At 40.6% G+C, this 14342-nt stretch overlaps 1 protein-coding gene across 16 annotated transcripts in view; it reads right to left on the bottom strand.

The window, feature by feature from the left end:
* Positions 1–205: 205 nt before the first annotated feature.
* Positions 206–14342, bottom strand: part of SOX5 (SRY-box transcription factor 5) — a 613432-nt gene continuing 599295 nt past the window's right edge. For all 16 annotated transcript variants that reach the window (XM_032105155.1, XM_032105160.1, XM_032105153.1 and 13 more), the window contains 2 exons: positions 8928–9144; positions 206–5671 (listed from right to left, as the gene is read on the bottom strand). In XM_032105155.1, the coding sequence (XP_031961046.1) occupies positions 5368–5671; positions 8928–9144 (521 nt within the window). In that variant the 3' untranslated portion in view covers positions 206–5367. The remainder of the gene's footprint in view (positions 5672–8927; positions 9145–14342) is intronic.

The raw sequence follows: 14342 nt of genomic DNA on the forward strand, positions 1-14342 counted from the left end.
TCTCCTTCTGTTTTAATGCTAATATTTGAAAGATGGGGTGATCTTTTTGTCCTGTGATTTGATGAAAATCTTGAATATTGGAGCAGACTGGTAAGCTGAATCTAAATCTCATTTTCTGCTGCTTGAGCCCAGCTGTTTTGTTCTCTTGACAGGAAAATGTGCTAGCATGCCCTTTGCTATAATAAGTGGGAAACAGACCACAGGATAGGTAAAGAACACATTTGCTGTTTTATTGGTGCCTTGCAGGGCAGTAATACTGAAAAAGGGAATGCAAAAGAAACAAAAACCCAAAAACCAAAACCAAAAACCCAGGATGGTGGCAATCCACATCGTATTTTTTTTAAAGAGTACATCAACTCCCGGTTTTTTTCATTTATTGTGGCATGAATGATAACATAAAACCAAAACATGAAAATATACAACTTATATTACACTATGTGTTATGAACAAAATAGAAATCTATAACTCTATGTTATATTTACATAATTATTTCTTTTATTAAATTTCAAGTGAGATGGTAGGTTGCACATACTTGTTTTAAGCTCCAGGCATTTGATTGTCTCTATTTCTTTTCTATTTTCATTTCACTTGTAAAATCCAAAACGTTAGAAGGAGTAAGAGCTTTAGAGCCAATGGAGCTATATAAATACTGTTTCAGCAAACCAGTGACAAAAAACACTGGGGAGTAGAGAAATCAGTCAGTAGAAAAAACGAACTTGACATGTTCTTCAATCTGGGAAACTGACAAGATAAAGTCGAAAAAATGTAAATATAAACCAGGCTAAACAGACAGCCCATGCCCTGTGAATTGAGGATACACTTGAATCCACATCTAGTGAATTACACAGTTATTTGCAAAATGGAAGGATAGTTCTACTGAGAAGTGGGCAGACAAAGAAACTTCCTATCCCATACATCATGCCCTGAAACATCCAAGATACCACACAGTTGCCGTTCTTTACAGCAGATGAATTCTTGCTAAGGAAGACCTACGTCTCCACGGAGTATAATTATTTTTGATGTTACAAACGTGATGTCAGAGGCTTCTTCAGGGACAGTAACAGCTCATCTCTTTGGATTAAAAAGAAAAAGCTCTGAAAATGTGCTGTAAAAAGGTTAAAGACAATTTACTTTCTAAAAAATGATTTAATTAAAGACAGTCTACTGCAGTAACCAAATCTTTGAAATAATGTCTTCGAAGACATTCTTCCATATGCATTCATAATAAGAGGATTTCGTTACAAAACTAATTAAATGCTATAATAATAGCTAGTGTTCTTTTCTGGGGGCCTGATTAATATAGCGGAACGGTTAAATAAAGATGTTAAATGCACTTAAAAATCCTATTTTACTAATATAAGGCATGAATAAATGGAAAAAAGGATATACTCTGTGTTATTTAATTGAGCTTAGAAGCAAGTGCCTCAGTTTTTTTCCTTTTTTCCGCCCCCTTTCCCCACTGGTGGCGATGTTCTTTCTCAAGCCCACAAGATGCATGGTGGCTCCCCCCATTTAGGAGGAGGTGGCCTGTACACCCCGGCCCAGGCAGCTCCCCAGGAGCATCCTGGCTCACCAGGCTCCCAGGGAAGAGGGGAACAGGGCCCACCTCAGCATTAGGGCCTCAATGAGCTTTTAGGTTAATATGATCCTAATCTCTTCTAACCTGGTTTTCCTACATGCTCCAGGGCACAGAACCCAGGAAAAAAAAAGAAACAAGACAAGAAGATATTTTTATAAATGCATGTTTTGCTTTGTTGTTTTTTTAGGGTTCTTTTCCCCCAGGAAATTCAGGCAGGACAAATACCCAATTTTCAGATCTGATCTTCTACTGCTGAAGGATATATGGGTGCTCATCCTTGGACCTAAAAAAGCCATTAGCACGGGCATTAAGTATTTTGCTGGTTGGAACCCCAGAGCCTTTTTAAAAAATTTATGTTTTCATCTTTTGGCCTTTTTTTTTTTACTTTTTAACATTTCTGCATTGGTTTCAACATCCCCATTGTAGAGGAGGTGGATAGTCCACTAAAGCAACCCATTCCCAAAGCCTGAAGGAAGGCTGGGGTGCAGTCCCTCCAAAGGGAATGTGTATGGAACAAAATCAGCTTGTTCAGCTGAGCCCTGGCTGAGGTGGTGCGAAATGCATGGGGGTCCTGGAGAAAGGCTCGGTCCCACCATGCCCATGGACACCAGGCTACCTCCAGGAGTGGCTCCCGCAGAATTCAGGACTGAAACTTGGTCCCACTGAAGTCCAAAGGCCTCCTTCCCACTGACCTTTTCCAGCCCACGCCTCCAAGACTTGCTCCAATCCCACCCGCCACAGTGGCACCTACCTGGAGCTAAAACAAAGTATTCCGGTAGCCTGAAGTGACACAATTAAACCAGATAGTCTCTATAACATGGTGGAAATCAAGCATCCAGCAAATGTGAGGTGAACCCACAAGAGTCAGAAGTAATTTGTTCACAAAGACAGGGAACAAATTTAAAAGTTTAAAAAAAATAAAAGGAGCAAATATCTGTTTTCACATTGTACATAATAATGATATAAAAACAATTGTCTATTTTTTTTCCTTCTTATCCAAACAGAGTGCTTCAAAAAAATTGGCTCTAGATGACTGGTGTAATTAAATAACTAAAATGAGTGATGAGAGAGCAGAAGTTAATTAAGATTGAAAACAACACTCCCATTAATTCACTCCATCATAATAAACATCAGAAGTTGACATGGCTGGGGCCAAAATTAAAATAAAAGAAAGAGAAATGGTGTGAGCAGAAGAAGAAGCGATTTGTTTTCATATGTATATCTATATATTTATATATATATAAAAAGGTAAGGTGGGGAGGGGTATCCATTTTAAATAGCCTAACAGCTTCATTTGCTGCACTGCCAAATTAGAACAGAATAAAATAAAGTTAAAAAAGGGGGGGTGTAAAATAAATTATACATAATTTACTAATCTGGGAACAGCTGACCATTATTATTATTATTATTATAATTACCATTCAACACTAGCAAGAAGAGGCAGTTCAACTGAAAAAAAACCCCCCAACACAGTCATAAAATACAAACAAAAAAGAACCCTCTCTGACATGGAGGATATGATCAGCTACTCCAAGCATAATTTCAGAGCAAATCTTCTGAGAGAGAGAAAACAGAAAAGAATGTTTCAAAGCAGAGGTGGAAATCAAAACAGGAAAAACAGAACAAAAATAAAAGAGATGTAGCAGGATAAAACTATCATATGTCCAAACCGCTTGTCAGAGTATTGTCCTAAGTCTTCAATGGCATTTGCTTTTTGCTTTGCACAAGGTCTGCAGAGGTCAAGTTACACTTCAAGTGGGATTTCAAGAGGCAAAGAAAGGCATTCCCCCCTTCCCAGTTCTCTCCTCCTACCTGCCCCATTCATTCTGCACCTGGCTGATTGCATTGAGGGCTGAACTTGCCTGATTAAGGGACTGTTTGCAACATCAGTGCTGCCAAATAGTGGTGACCAGGGTAGTGGTGAGTGCTTGGGCTGGGATCTCACTGCCACTAAGATGCATAGGACTAATTTTACAAGTTAGGGGTGATAACAACAGCAATGCATCTCCCTCTGGGAGTAGGAATTTACCAGGAAGCAACATAAAGTTGGCAACCTCAGTTAAAAAACCAATTCAGAGGAAGGTTTTTGCTTCAGCACGATCCCAAGACCTTCCTTTCCAGGGCATAGAGCAGCTCCCAGATAGCTTCCTCAACTGGTTGTGGTCACCCAAGGAAGACAAAACTGCCCAAGCAATGTAAGTGCTCTACAGCAACACTGAAAATATTTCAGCACAGGAGGATAATTTTTCAGTTGTGAGAGGCAGCAGCGAGGGAGACGGCACTGCAACTGTTTGAATTCTTACAACTCCACTTTGAATATGGAAATCTCTTCACAGCTATTAGCCTTCCTTCCTACATGAAGATCCCACTGATAAAAGAAGGATTTCTGCCAGTGCACAGGAGAAGAAAAAGTCAGTTAAAAAAAAATTGCCTTTTGAATCAGAAATCAGTACTCAACTACCCCGAAGGTACAAGGTCATTAGAACTGGACCCGGTTGGTGGTAACTTAATTATGCTCATCAAGGAGGTAACATTTTCAGTTGCCGTGTCCTGTGCAGAACAAACCACATTTGGACAAGCCTTTTTTATGTTGTTTATGCTGCCACTTGAAGTGTAAACTAAAAGTAAAGGTTCCTTACAGACCAAGTCATTTGGAGGGTGCAGGACTTCATTCTGGAACATGCTTTTTGCTCACAATAGTCCAAGATTATTCTTATTAGTACCATAAACACGCACACATGAAAATCCAAGACCATAAAATATTTTTTCTCTAAATTTCTTATGTCTCTCTTTTTTTTTTTTCACCTGAGAACAGCACCTACAGTTTCCTTTAAAAAGCAAAAGCAGAACCAAAAATATATGTCTAATCTCACCAGCTGCTGGTATATCAGGTTTTTCAAGGGATTGTCTAAGATACAACACTGTCCTAACTTAAGACAGAGCAAGAAGCAAAAGAAAAGCCAAAGAAAAACAGAGGAAGAAGAGATCAACCTAAAAAACAGCAATTTGGACTAGTTCAGCGCTTTAGTAGAAATTTGGCACTTGCTCAAAGACTCAGTATGGTGTGCAACTGATGAAGAGAAGTCCTCTCTTGAAAGGAAATAATTGCTTGTTGGGGTTAACAGAAAGACTCCCCACTTCCTTCCTTGCCAGCCACGCGCACAGGCACGCACACACACACACTTCTGACCCAGATTTGACAGGGAGGAGGAGGAGGAGGAGGAGGAGGAGGAGGAGGAAGAAGAGAAGGAGGAGGAGGAGGAGACAGAGGGGGTTAAAAGGACTTTTATCTTTTTTTTTTCCTGTCAGGTGCATTACCAAAAAAAAAAAAATTATTTCTCTTTAAACTGTAGCACAAAACAACAAAACACATTCACAAGCCACTTGTTGGCACTGTGTACCTGAGTGAGAATTTCTAGAACATTGTAGAACAAACAGCCATAAAGTTTATTTGAAAAAAAAATAATAATAATAAAAGGTCGACGGGTAAGACTTCAGTGCTTGGGTATAGCAGCTGAATTACTGGCATTATTTTACCCATAGCTTATATCATTCTGTTGTTGTTGTCGTTGTCTTTGTTTCCTTTCTTCTGAGCCTTTTTTCTTCTGATGCAGGCTGATGTCTATTAGTCAGCTGATGTCCCAACTAGTTAAGACTAACAGTTAAAGTAACAGTCAGTGTATGAGAAAGTTAATGTGCTTGGCCACTGGCAAGGGTAAACCAGATGGGGCTTTATTTTTTTCTTTTCTCCTTGAAGTCCTGCAGGTCATGAGACATTGGGACCCCAATCAGTTGGCTTGCCCCGCAATGTGGTTTTCACTGTCACTGCCATAGTCCGCATCGGGGTCGTCCTCCTCCTCATCGTACTCATCGTAGATCTCTCCGTTGACGTCATCAGGCTGCATCTCCTCCTTGATGTGTGGCTCCTCGCCCTTGATTCCATAAGTGCTCTGGATGACGGGCATGCCAGGCTCTGGGCTGCTGGACACGCTCGAGTGCTCCGAGGGCAGGTGTGGGGAAGGCATTCCCGCCATGGCAATGGCTCCTGGGTACACTACACCCGCGGTGGCAATGGGGATCTGTGCTTGTTGCCTGACAGGAAGAAAAGAATAAAAGGAGTTGGAATGCTGCATGGAATAAAAGGAGGGTAAGTTCAACAGCATATATTGTTGGGCATGCAGAGGAATTCTTATATCAATATTCCAGACTCACTAAACGATGCTCCACAAATGAACATCAAACCCAAATCAATTCCACTGATAAGAAAACCCAATCTCTGTTAACATCCCTAGCCGTACCTGAACTACACAGCTTCAGCTTGCCTGCTTGGGGGTAAAATTCTTTTCTGGATCAGCTGGGTGCCAGCCAAAAATAAACATTCTTGCCAACTGTGGACCAACTCAAAACCTGTATATTTTGAAAATCTTCCTTTTAAATAATCCAATCTGCTATCAGGACTAGACATAAAAGTCACAGTAACTAGACATAAACTGCCAACAGGAGAGAGGCAGCAAGGTCTAGGTAGATTGCACAGGAATGGGAAGGTGCTGCAGAAAAATGCCACCGGCTGAGGAGAAAGCAGAGACAATGTTTACTCCACATTCATTCAGAGACCTGGTCATTTCTAGGGAGAGGAACAGCAGGCTTTCTGGAGCTAACATGGGTTTGTAGGATGGATCTCTAAAGGCCTCCCACTGGAAAGTGATAGTTTCCACTGGGAGCAGCCCTTGTGAAAAGCAGATTCTTTGAAGGAAGGTAGATAAAATTGGGAAAAGGCAGACTTAAAATGGAAGTGGGCATTATTTAAAAATAAATAAAAAGCAAGCCAGAAACATGAGCATTTGAGAAAATCTTCTACAGATGCCTTTATACAGCATCTAAGCCTTGGAAACCTGTCTGCAGTAACAAAAGAAGAATTATTCCAGGCCACAGAAATTCCCTTTGCATCAAGAACTGCAGCTGTGTTACACTAGTGTTTTGTTTCCCTGAAAAGCTTCAGAGTTCCAACAAGCCTAGAGGTTTAAAATTCATGCTCCTTTTGTTTCCTTGCTGCATGAAGTAATTCCATTGCAGTAATACTCTTCAGTACATGCTGCACATTGTAATGTCATCAGTGGTGTGTCCATCTGCTCTGAAAAGCCTTGCCACAGGAGACAGGGCAGAGTCTCTTGAGATGAACATTCTTAATTAAGAATGAAACCCTTCCCTGTTCCCCTGCTTGCCTGTGCCCTTGCTGCACAGTAAGCCTCACACAGTACAGTGATCCTGAAAGACTTTCCTCTGCCAAACAGCTTTATACTTGTTTGGAATTGCTTGCTGCATTTTCAGATACTTCCTGCCTGCCATCCGAGCAAGGCCTCCCTCCACAGAGCCCTTATTTCCGTGTTTCTGAAACAACTCAAGTTGTCTCAGCTGAAGATACAGCTCTTAAAGTAGGGAGCAGATCTAAGTTGCGTTTTATTCTTAATTCAGTAGGAAGGCTTTTGTTTTCTGAGTCAGCATCTCTGCAACAAGATACAGCACACTTAAATTGGTTTTAATATTTAACAATAGGAACACTTTGCACTTAAATGGTGCTTTTCAGAGTACTTTTCAAATATTAAATAATTTAAGAATAGTATTTTTCCACTTCCGTGGGATGTCCAGCCTAGAGGATCTTGCAGCAGTCCTCAGATAGTAATGTATTAGGGCTCTCAGCAGGCCACGCTTGCCACACTACCCCTGAAGATGAGGACACTTAAATAGGGAACATATAAAAATTCCCAATCCTTCCCACTGTGATGCCTTCAGCACAGCCACAGCTCCTGTTAAACCAAGCACTTATTGTGGTGCCCAGGCAGAAGCTGGGCTGGTGTTTAGGAGTTTAGCCCTAAATGACGTGTACTGGCAGATGCAACAGATGGGGAACTTAAACCAGGAATGCAACTGTAGTGTAGTGACTGGCGGTATCACACACCGACCCCACTGCACACCCCACAGCCACTCTGTCAGCAGCTTCCATAAAGATTGCACCCCAGGTTCTGTGCTCTGGTGTCCTAGTGGAAATTACCTCCAGAAATGTCTTGATTTCGATGTCAGCCTTGTTTGGAAAGCTGAATTTCTGTATGCGGAATGTTACAAGGTTAATTTTTTTTCCTGTGATGAGGCATGCATGTTAACCAGATAAGCAGTGTTTTGGGGGGCTCTGTTGCCACCTATCTCTTTTTTCCATAAGGCCCCCTCCTCTTTTTTTAATCTCTTGATGCTGAATGTTGGCTGACTTCCCTGTGTTTGTTTCAGTGCTTACCACTGGGATCACGGGACCTGCCAGCACCACAGGGTTAAGCAGCTCAAATTTCTCTGCTGAGCAGCTTATTCTAACAATGCACACTGTAGCTGTTTAAAACACAGTCTGATGACACTTAACAGTCACTGGATAGATGGTCTCTCCTTTATTGCTACTTCTAGCCATTAACTAACGAGATGTGCAACCCAGTTAATATTGAAAGGATTCCAAATTCAGATGAAACAGAACACAAATTCCATTATTTTGGAGGGTTGCTCTTGTTGCTGGTTTTGCTTTTTTTTTTAAGATCCATGTTTAGCTTTTAATTTTCTCAAGTGAATACAGGAATATTGTGGAATATTTGATTACTTCTGATTCTTTTTGATCTGCTGTAACCAAAACCAAGGACTATCTGCAGAAGGAAAATATATGCTAGTCTTCTAGGCATATTTTATTCTAATCATATCAAACTTATCTATTAGCTGTTTATCAGAACTGGTCTTCTTAAAATTTCTGCTCAATAGAAAGCATTTAACTTGCTGGACTGTAAGACACTACCTGGAAGGACAAATGAACAATGCAGACAACTTCATGCTTGATATGAATCAACTGAGCCAAGCCCATATTCCAGCTCAAGTTCAGTGTGTTCAGCAGTCCTTCTGCAGACCATTTGCCACAGATCATGCCGAGTGCAAACCTGTATTTTTGGCTTTTGGATCAAGAGGCACTAACACAGATTCCTTCAGATACTCTCTCTGAGGCCTCATAATAGTTATAAGGCTTTACTAGAAGACTTATGTTTCATTAGAAAACTTTAAAGCTTTTTTTTTTTCACGATCAGAGTGGAAATGGGACAGTTGGCTGAGGCTTTAAGATGAGTATAAAGCAGAGCCAACAAAAAGATTCCTAAAACTGCATTACCTCCTCCTGGAACACATTGTTATGAAGTGTAAGTCTCATTTTCTGTTAGCAATATCTAACGCTCGTGTCAATAAACTATAACATTTACCACATGGAATTAAGAATTCTCCCTGATTTTTATTTTCAGTTTTTGATGAAATGAGTAGTTGAAAGGTCCCATACCCAACATTAAAGTACTGCCTCATCTCCTGGCGTCTGTTGCGCATGATGGCCTTGTACTCGCCAATGCGTAGTTTTTTGCCATCTACAAGGCAGGTACGCTTCGGCCTGGGCTTGTATTTGTAGTCTGGGTATTTCTCCAGGTGCTGTTTGCTGAGCCGGGCCTGCTCCTCATAGTATGGCTGCTTCTCTAGGTTTGTCATAGCTTTCCAGCGAGATCCTGTCACCAAGGAAAAAAAAAAAAGATGAGACGCTACTCATCCCCAAACACTGAAAGGCAGAGAAACAAGTAGGTCACCCAGAACAAGACACCTAAGGCCATTTTGCTTTGGGCTGGGAATCTGTCAGAGATTCTAGATAGGGTTCAGGTCTTGTTTGTATTTGACTCATAAACCTCCTGGGTATGGCCAAGATGCAGAGAGAGATGGCACTGGAAATTTTGACTCAATATTTTACTGAAATTTATCTACCTTACAATACCTTTCAAGTGGGCAGTAAAACTATTATCCTTATAATGGGCAATCCCTGACACTTTGTTTCAGGAAACAAGGCAGTATATTTTGGAGGAATGGACACACAGTCTGCTCTGCTGTGTCCCCACACCTTCCCTGGGCCATGCGCCTGTTTACACCTCCTGTTCAGAGAAGGCTCCACTCTATGTGCTGTGGTCTGGTCCCTGTGATCCATGGCTGGATCAAGGCATCAGATCTGGGTATGCAAATATCCACATCTTAATCATTCCTGACAAACACTGGGTCTTTTGGGCTCCCAGGTTGGTGAGAAGCAAAATAGGATCTGACTGTAAATGCTCTGCAGTCAGGTACAGGAGACTGCAAAGACCCTAAAGCAATGCCTCTAAAACCCATAAACTATCCCATATGTGTCAGTGGGGTTTTAACTCCAAGACCATGTCCTGGGAAACATTGCCAGCCCCAACTTAAAGAATTTACTGTGTGTCATGAAGGAAAAAGCACTGGGGTACTGGCACATCTCTCCCTGGAGCTGCACTATGGCTTCATTGCTGGCAGCCTCGTTTTCTGCCTATGTTAATGTGGATATTTGAGATAGGGATATAGTGAAGACTTCAAAATTGTTTTCAAATGCCTGCTGAAAGTTATAAACTAATATTTCTTAAAGGATACAACATGGGAGCAGAAAGTAAAAGTTCTTGAATCAGTTGCCCTACTTTATTTTTCCATTAAATATAGAAGTGCTTCAGGGTAAGATACATTTCAAATAACAGGAATAGTTCAAACTGTGAAACCTGTGGCCTAGAAAGAAAACTTTATTGGAAAATAGTCAATTTTCCCACTGGAAAATGTTTGAATAGTTTCTCAGTTTAATGGGTTCGTAATGCCATATGTCATACTTGACTTCCTCTTGTTCCTCATTTTTTATGGTTACTTACACTGTACTTAGCTCATGCTATTACTCACACTGGTCTTATCCGACTGTACCCCCAAGACTCGCAGTAGAGAGAGTGCAGTTATCCTTTCCCCAGGAAAGAAAACAGTTTCATTCCCTCTAGAAAGGCCCCTTCTGATTATTGACACCATTTTCCCCATTACTCTTTGAATCTTTATTCCATGCTGCAGTCTGGGCTTCTGGAGAGAAGAGCTGGTACTGCCTGACCTCACATCCAGAGATAAGCAATGCATAAACAATGATATCTTTGTCCTGAAGAGGAGCAGTGGATATGCCTTTCTTAGCAAACATTGCTTTGAAGTCAAAACCATGATGTTTACAACCTATAGCATGCAGAGATCCCCGCAGCTAGTCCTGGACTGGGAAATGGTTTAATGACATTGTTGCTAGCTTAGGCCCAGCACCATAACTGCATGGCTAGATGGCTTTTAGGGTTTGGACTGAAACTCCTGCACATCACTTCTTATGCCATAGAGAGGTAGTGTCTGTGCCTGGGGATCTGTGGCAGGGCTCTGTGTTACATAGGGTAGCATCCCTGTGACCAGAATCCTGCTCAGCAGCTTTGTCTCCTGCAGAGAAATTATTCCAAGCTTTTTCTGGCAAAGAGAGTGGCTAGAAAAATGACACCGACTTTCCACATGTAGTACCTCCTGGATCTGGGGATGAATGACACAGTGATAAACACATGGACACTGTCAAAACACTGCACACCAACTAATGCTGCATAAGAAGGAAATATAGATTGGGCCTGTGTTGAACAATGTTAAGAATTCAGGGTAAAGCAGATGAGCTCTGGAAGATGCCCAGATGTGAGCGTGCTTTCAAATTCTGCCTTGTAGGCACTGACACACTGGTGTTTCAGCAAAGAAAATCCTAATAGTTAGCCTAAATCTAGAGTTGTCTAATCACAGACCTGCTGAAGACCCTAGGAAAACAGCCCCAGTTCCTTTTCCTGATGCTGCATCAGGTTTTTTTTATGAATAGAAAAGCTGAAAACCTCGGTCTTTAAACAAATCTTGACATTTGCTTTATATGCTGTGAAAGGACCTGCAATGTAGGGTCTCACACATGTTTGAGACAGACGGATGGACAGAAAGGTAGAAATTAAAGTCAGCTGTTGCAAAACTACCATGAAAATGCTCTATTCCAGCACAGTTTCTCTTCTGCTGTGCCAGTTCACTTGCTGCAAACGTACAGTCAGGTCTGGGCAGGCAGATTCCTACCCCCTCATGTGACAAGAAGTAGTAGGTGAAGTTAGGCAAACACCACAAGTCCTTGCAGGATCAGGGCCATAAGAAGGGAAATTTTGATGCATAATATCTATACATACAGTTACACATACAATATTTATTACATAAATGTCATTTGTTACACTTTTTCTTCCTGAGCTGCTCACTGAAATACAGCAAAAATCCTGGCAGTTTCACCTGTCTTCCCAGAAAATTTTTAATAGCTGCCTTCTGCAGTGATACCTCCCTCTTACTACGACTTTACTGTTCTTACAAAATATACTAAATATATTTGACTAGTATGTTTTGAAGTATCATACATAATTAAACAAACAATGCTGTCAAAATAAATTTTAAAAAAGGGCATATTTTCTGATGATAAACCATCGTTCTTTATATTTTATCATTTTCACTTATTTTCTTAGTAATTTACATAATACAATCAATTCTCTGAACAGTCTTAATCTGAAATTTTGAAGGATATATAACTCTGATCTTTGAATTTCCACCCACAGGGCAAGCTATGAATGAGTACCATCAATCAATGTATTAAAACTTTTAAAAAATACCTTATATTTGGACAAAATATGCTTGTAGTAGCTTTGTCATTGTCTATAAACACACACAGGCAGGCATGGGTACCTATGCACAGTGCCAAATCCAAGCCCAAACAAAGTGTGATTGTAGAAACTTTCTTTTTAAGGGAAGATTTACACTCTTGGGTGAGCTTTCTGCTCACCATCTGTGCTGGAAAGCTTTGAGTGGGTCAAGTATGCAAGGCTTTTCTCCTTGACTATGAAAACAAGAGCCCATTCCCCTCCCTCGATGTATGCATAAGGACAAGCAGGACTCTTGCACAATTCTCCCTGATATGGTGCCTGAAGTATTCAGGAAAAAAAAAGCAAATTCAAAGACTTTGCAGCAGTGAGCACAGCTCCTGTCCCTAAACTGAGCTAGGGCAGTCAGAGCTGTGCCCACACAGCTGTCTGTGTGAGACTGTGAACACATCTGGAGAGGGCAAATACTTGAGTCCAGGGCAGAAAAGAGATGCTCTCACCCATGCCCAGACACTTGTGCTCAGACACACACGTGCATGTTCAGAGCTCTGCTTACTGCTAATTTTAAGCCAAGTTTCTCTGACAAGAATTTTCAGCTGTTTGCAACACTCTCTAACTTTCAGTCCATCAGACAGATTTTTCAATCTGAATACCTGAATCAGGCTGATTTTATGTTTAAAAAACACTCTCACATACACAAACACTTGTATAATGTATAGGTATGAGTAATATTTGTGTAAACACATGTATACACGCCAAGAGAATTTCTTAAGCTAGTAATTAACTTAATTTTTTCCAAAAATCTTGATGCTGATTTCTTGATGAAATTAATTCAAATATTTACCAAAATATCTAAACAATGCATTATTAAATTGATAGGGCCCAGCAGTCCCATTTTAGCACTTTTGGAACAATTTACTAAAAAAATCATTATCCACAAGTTTAAGTTGCAATGAACAGATGGATGACAAACGTATGCACAGACAAATTTAGTGAAAAATCCATGTATCTAATTTTTATGCTCAAAACATAATACCACAGTGTCAAACATAATCCCTAAAGAATTCTAGTGCTGGGAAGGGGACCTCCTCTCATTTTACTATAAAAATGACCCTCGATTGGTGAGAACTCCATCTAAGCTACTCTGCATGACAACGAGCTCTCTGACCTCAATGTGTAGCAGTGCTGCTGGAAAAATGGGAAGGAAAAATTGTGGCTTTCTAATAAGGAGACCCTAATACCTGGCTGAACTACGAGCTTCTGGTTGGTCACCCTACGCCAGTTAACAGACAGCTCCCCTGCTGACTTCAAAAGACTGGCCTTTTGCAGTTGAGGGAACTCCTTTGTAATGTTTCTGTCAAGAAGGAAGATGCCAGGACATCCCTCTCTGTTGCACAGGTAGAATGAAAAAAATCAAATGTGATGCTGTAAAGAAATAGAAACATCATCTTTCACTGTCTCAGACCTTGCTTTTCCCCATATCTGGCAGAAAAACGGAGAGTTTGGAGTCAGCTATACCGTCTGTCACCTCAACAGGATCTGTAATGAATTTGCACATTTTACTCCAACTACTGTATATCTAATCAGAAAAAGATGTCTCCATATCTCCCTGATCTAGCGCCAAATAGTAAAAGGTGATTCCTTATGTTAACAATTTCAGCAGAATGGCTTATTAAAACCAGATTTTAGGGTATTATAAAATGCTTAGAAGCCCTTTAAAATGTCAACCAGGATCCCCAGAGACTGCGTAAAATGTCAGCCCAGCTCAAGCGCCTGTTTTAAGCAGAATGAATTAGCAGCGTGCTGTCGGAGGTTGTTATCCAAAACAATCAGTTAAGAGGGAAAACATCAAGCTCTCTTTGTACTTTGTGTATGAAAAGGGCCATTCAGAATGATCTTGTAGATTTCTGAAGCTGATTATTTAAAAACAGGTTTAACCAGGTCTACTCTCAATTTAGGAACAGACCAAAACTATTACTGCCCTGTCCTCCGGCTAATCACATCATACACCTCTGACCAGTATAATCCCTTTTAACCAGTATAAGGTTATTTTGCCATCAACATAACCAATTTAGCCTTCTAATCCTGTTCCCATAACTAATCTAATAATCTCATACCACCCTTTAAATCATGGGTTAATATCATCACATCTGCCATCCATGGCAATACATTTTGCTTCTCCAACCAATTTATCTCATTTCCACTTG

Source organism: Corvus moneduloides, chromosome 4 (assembly GCF_009650955.1).
Source record: "Corvus moneduloides isolate bCorMon1 chromosome 4, bCorMon1.pri, whole genome shotgun sequence".
NCBI classification, from domain to species: domain Eukaryota; kingdom Metazoa; phylum Chordata; class Aves; order Passeriformes; family Corvidae; genus Corvus; species Corvus moneduloides.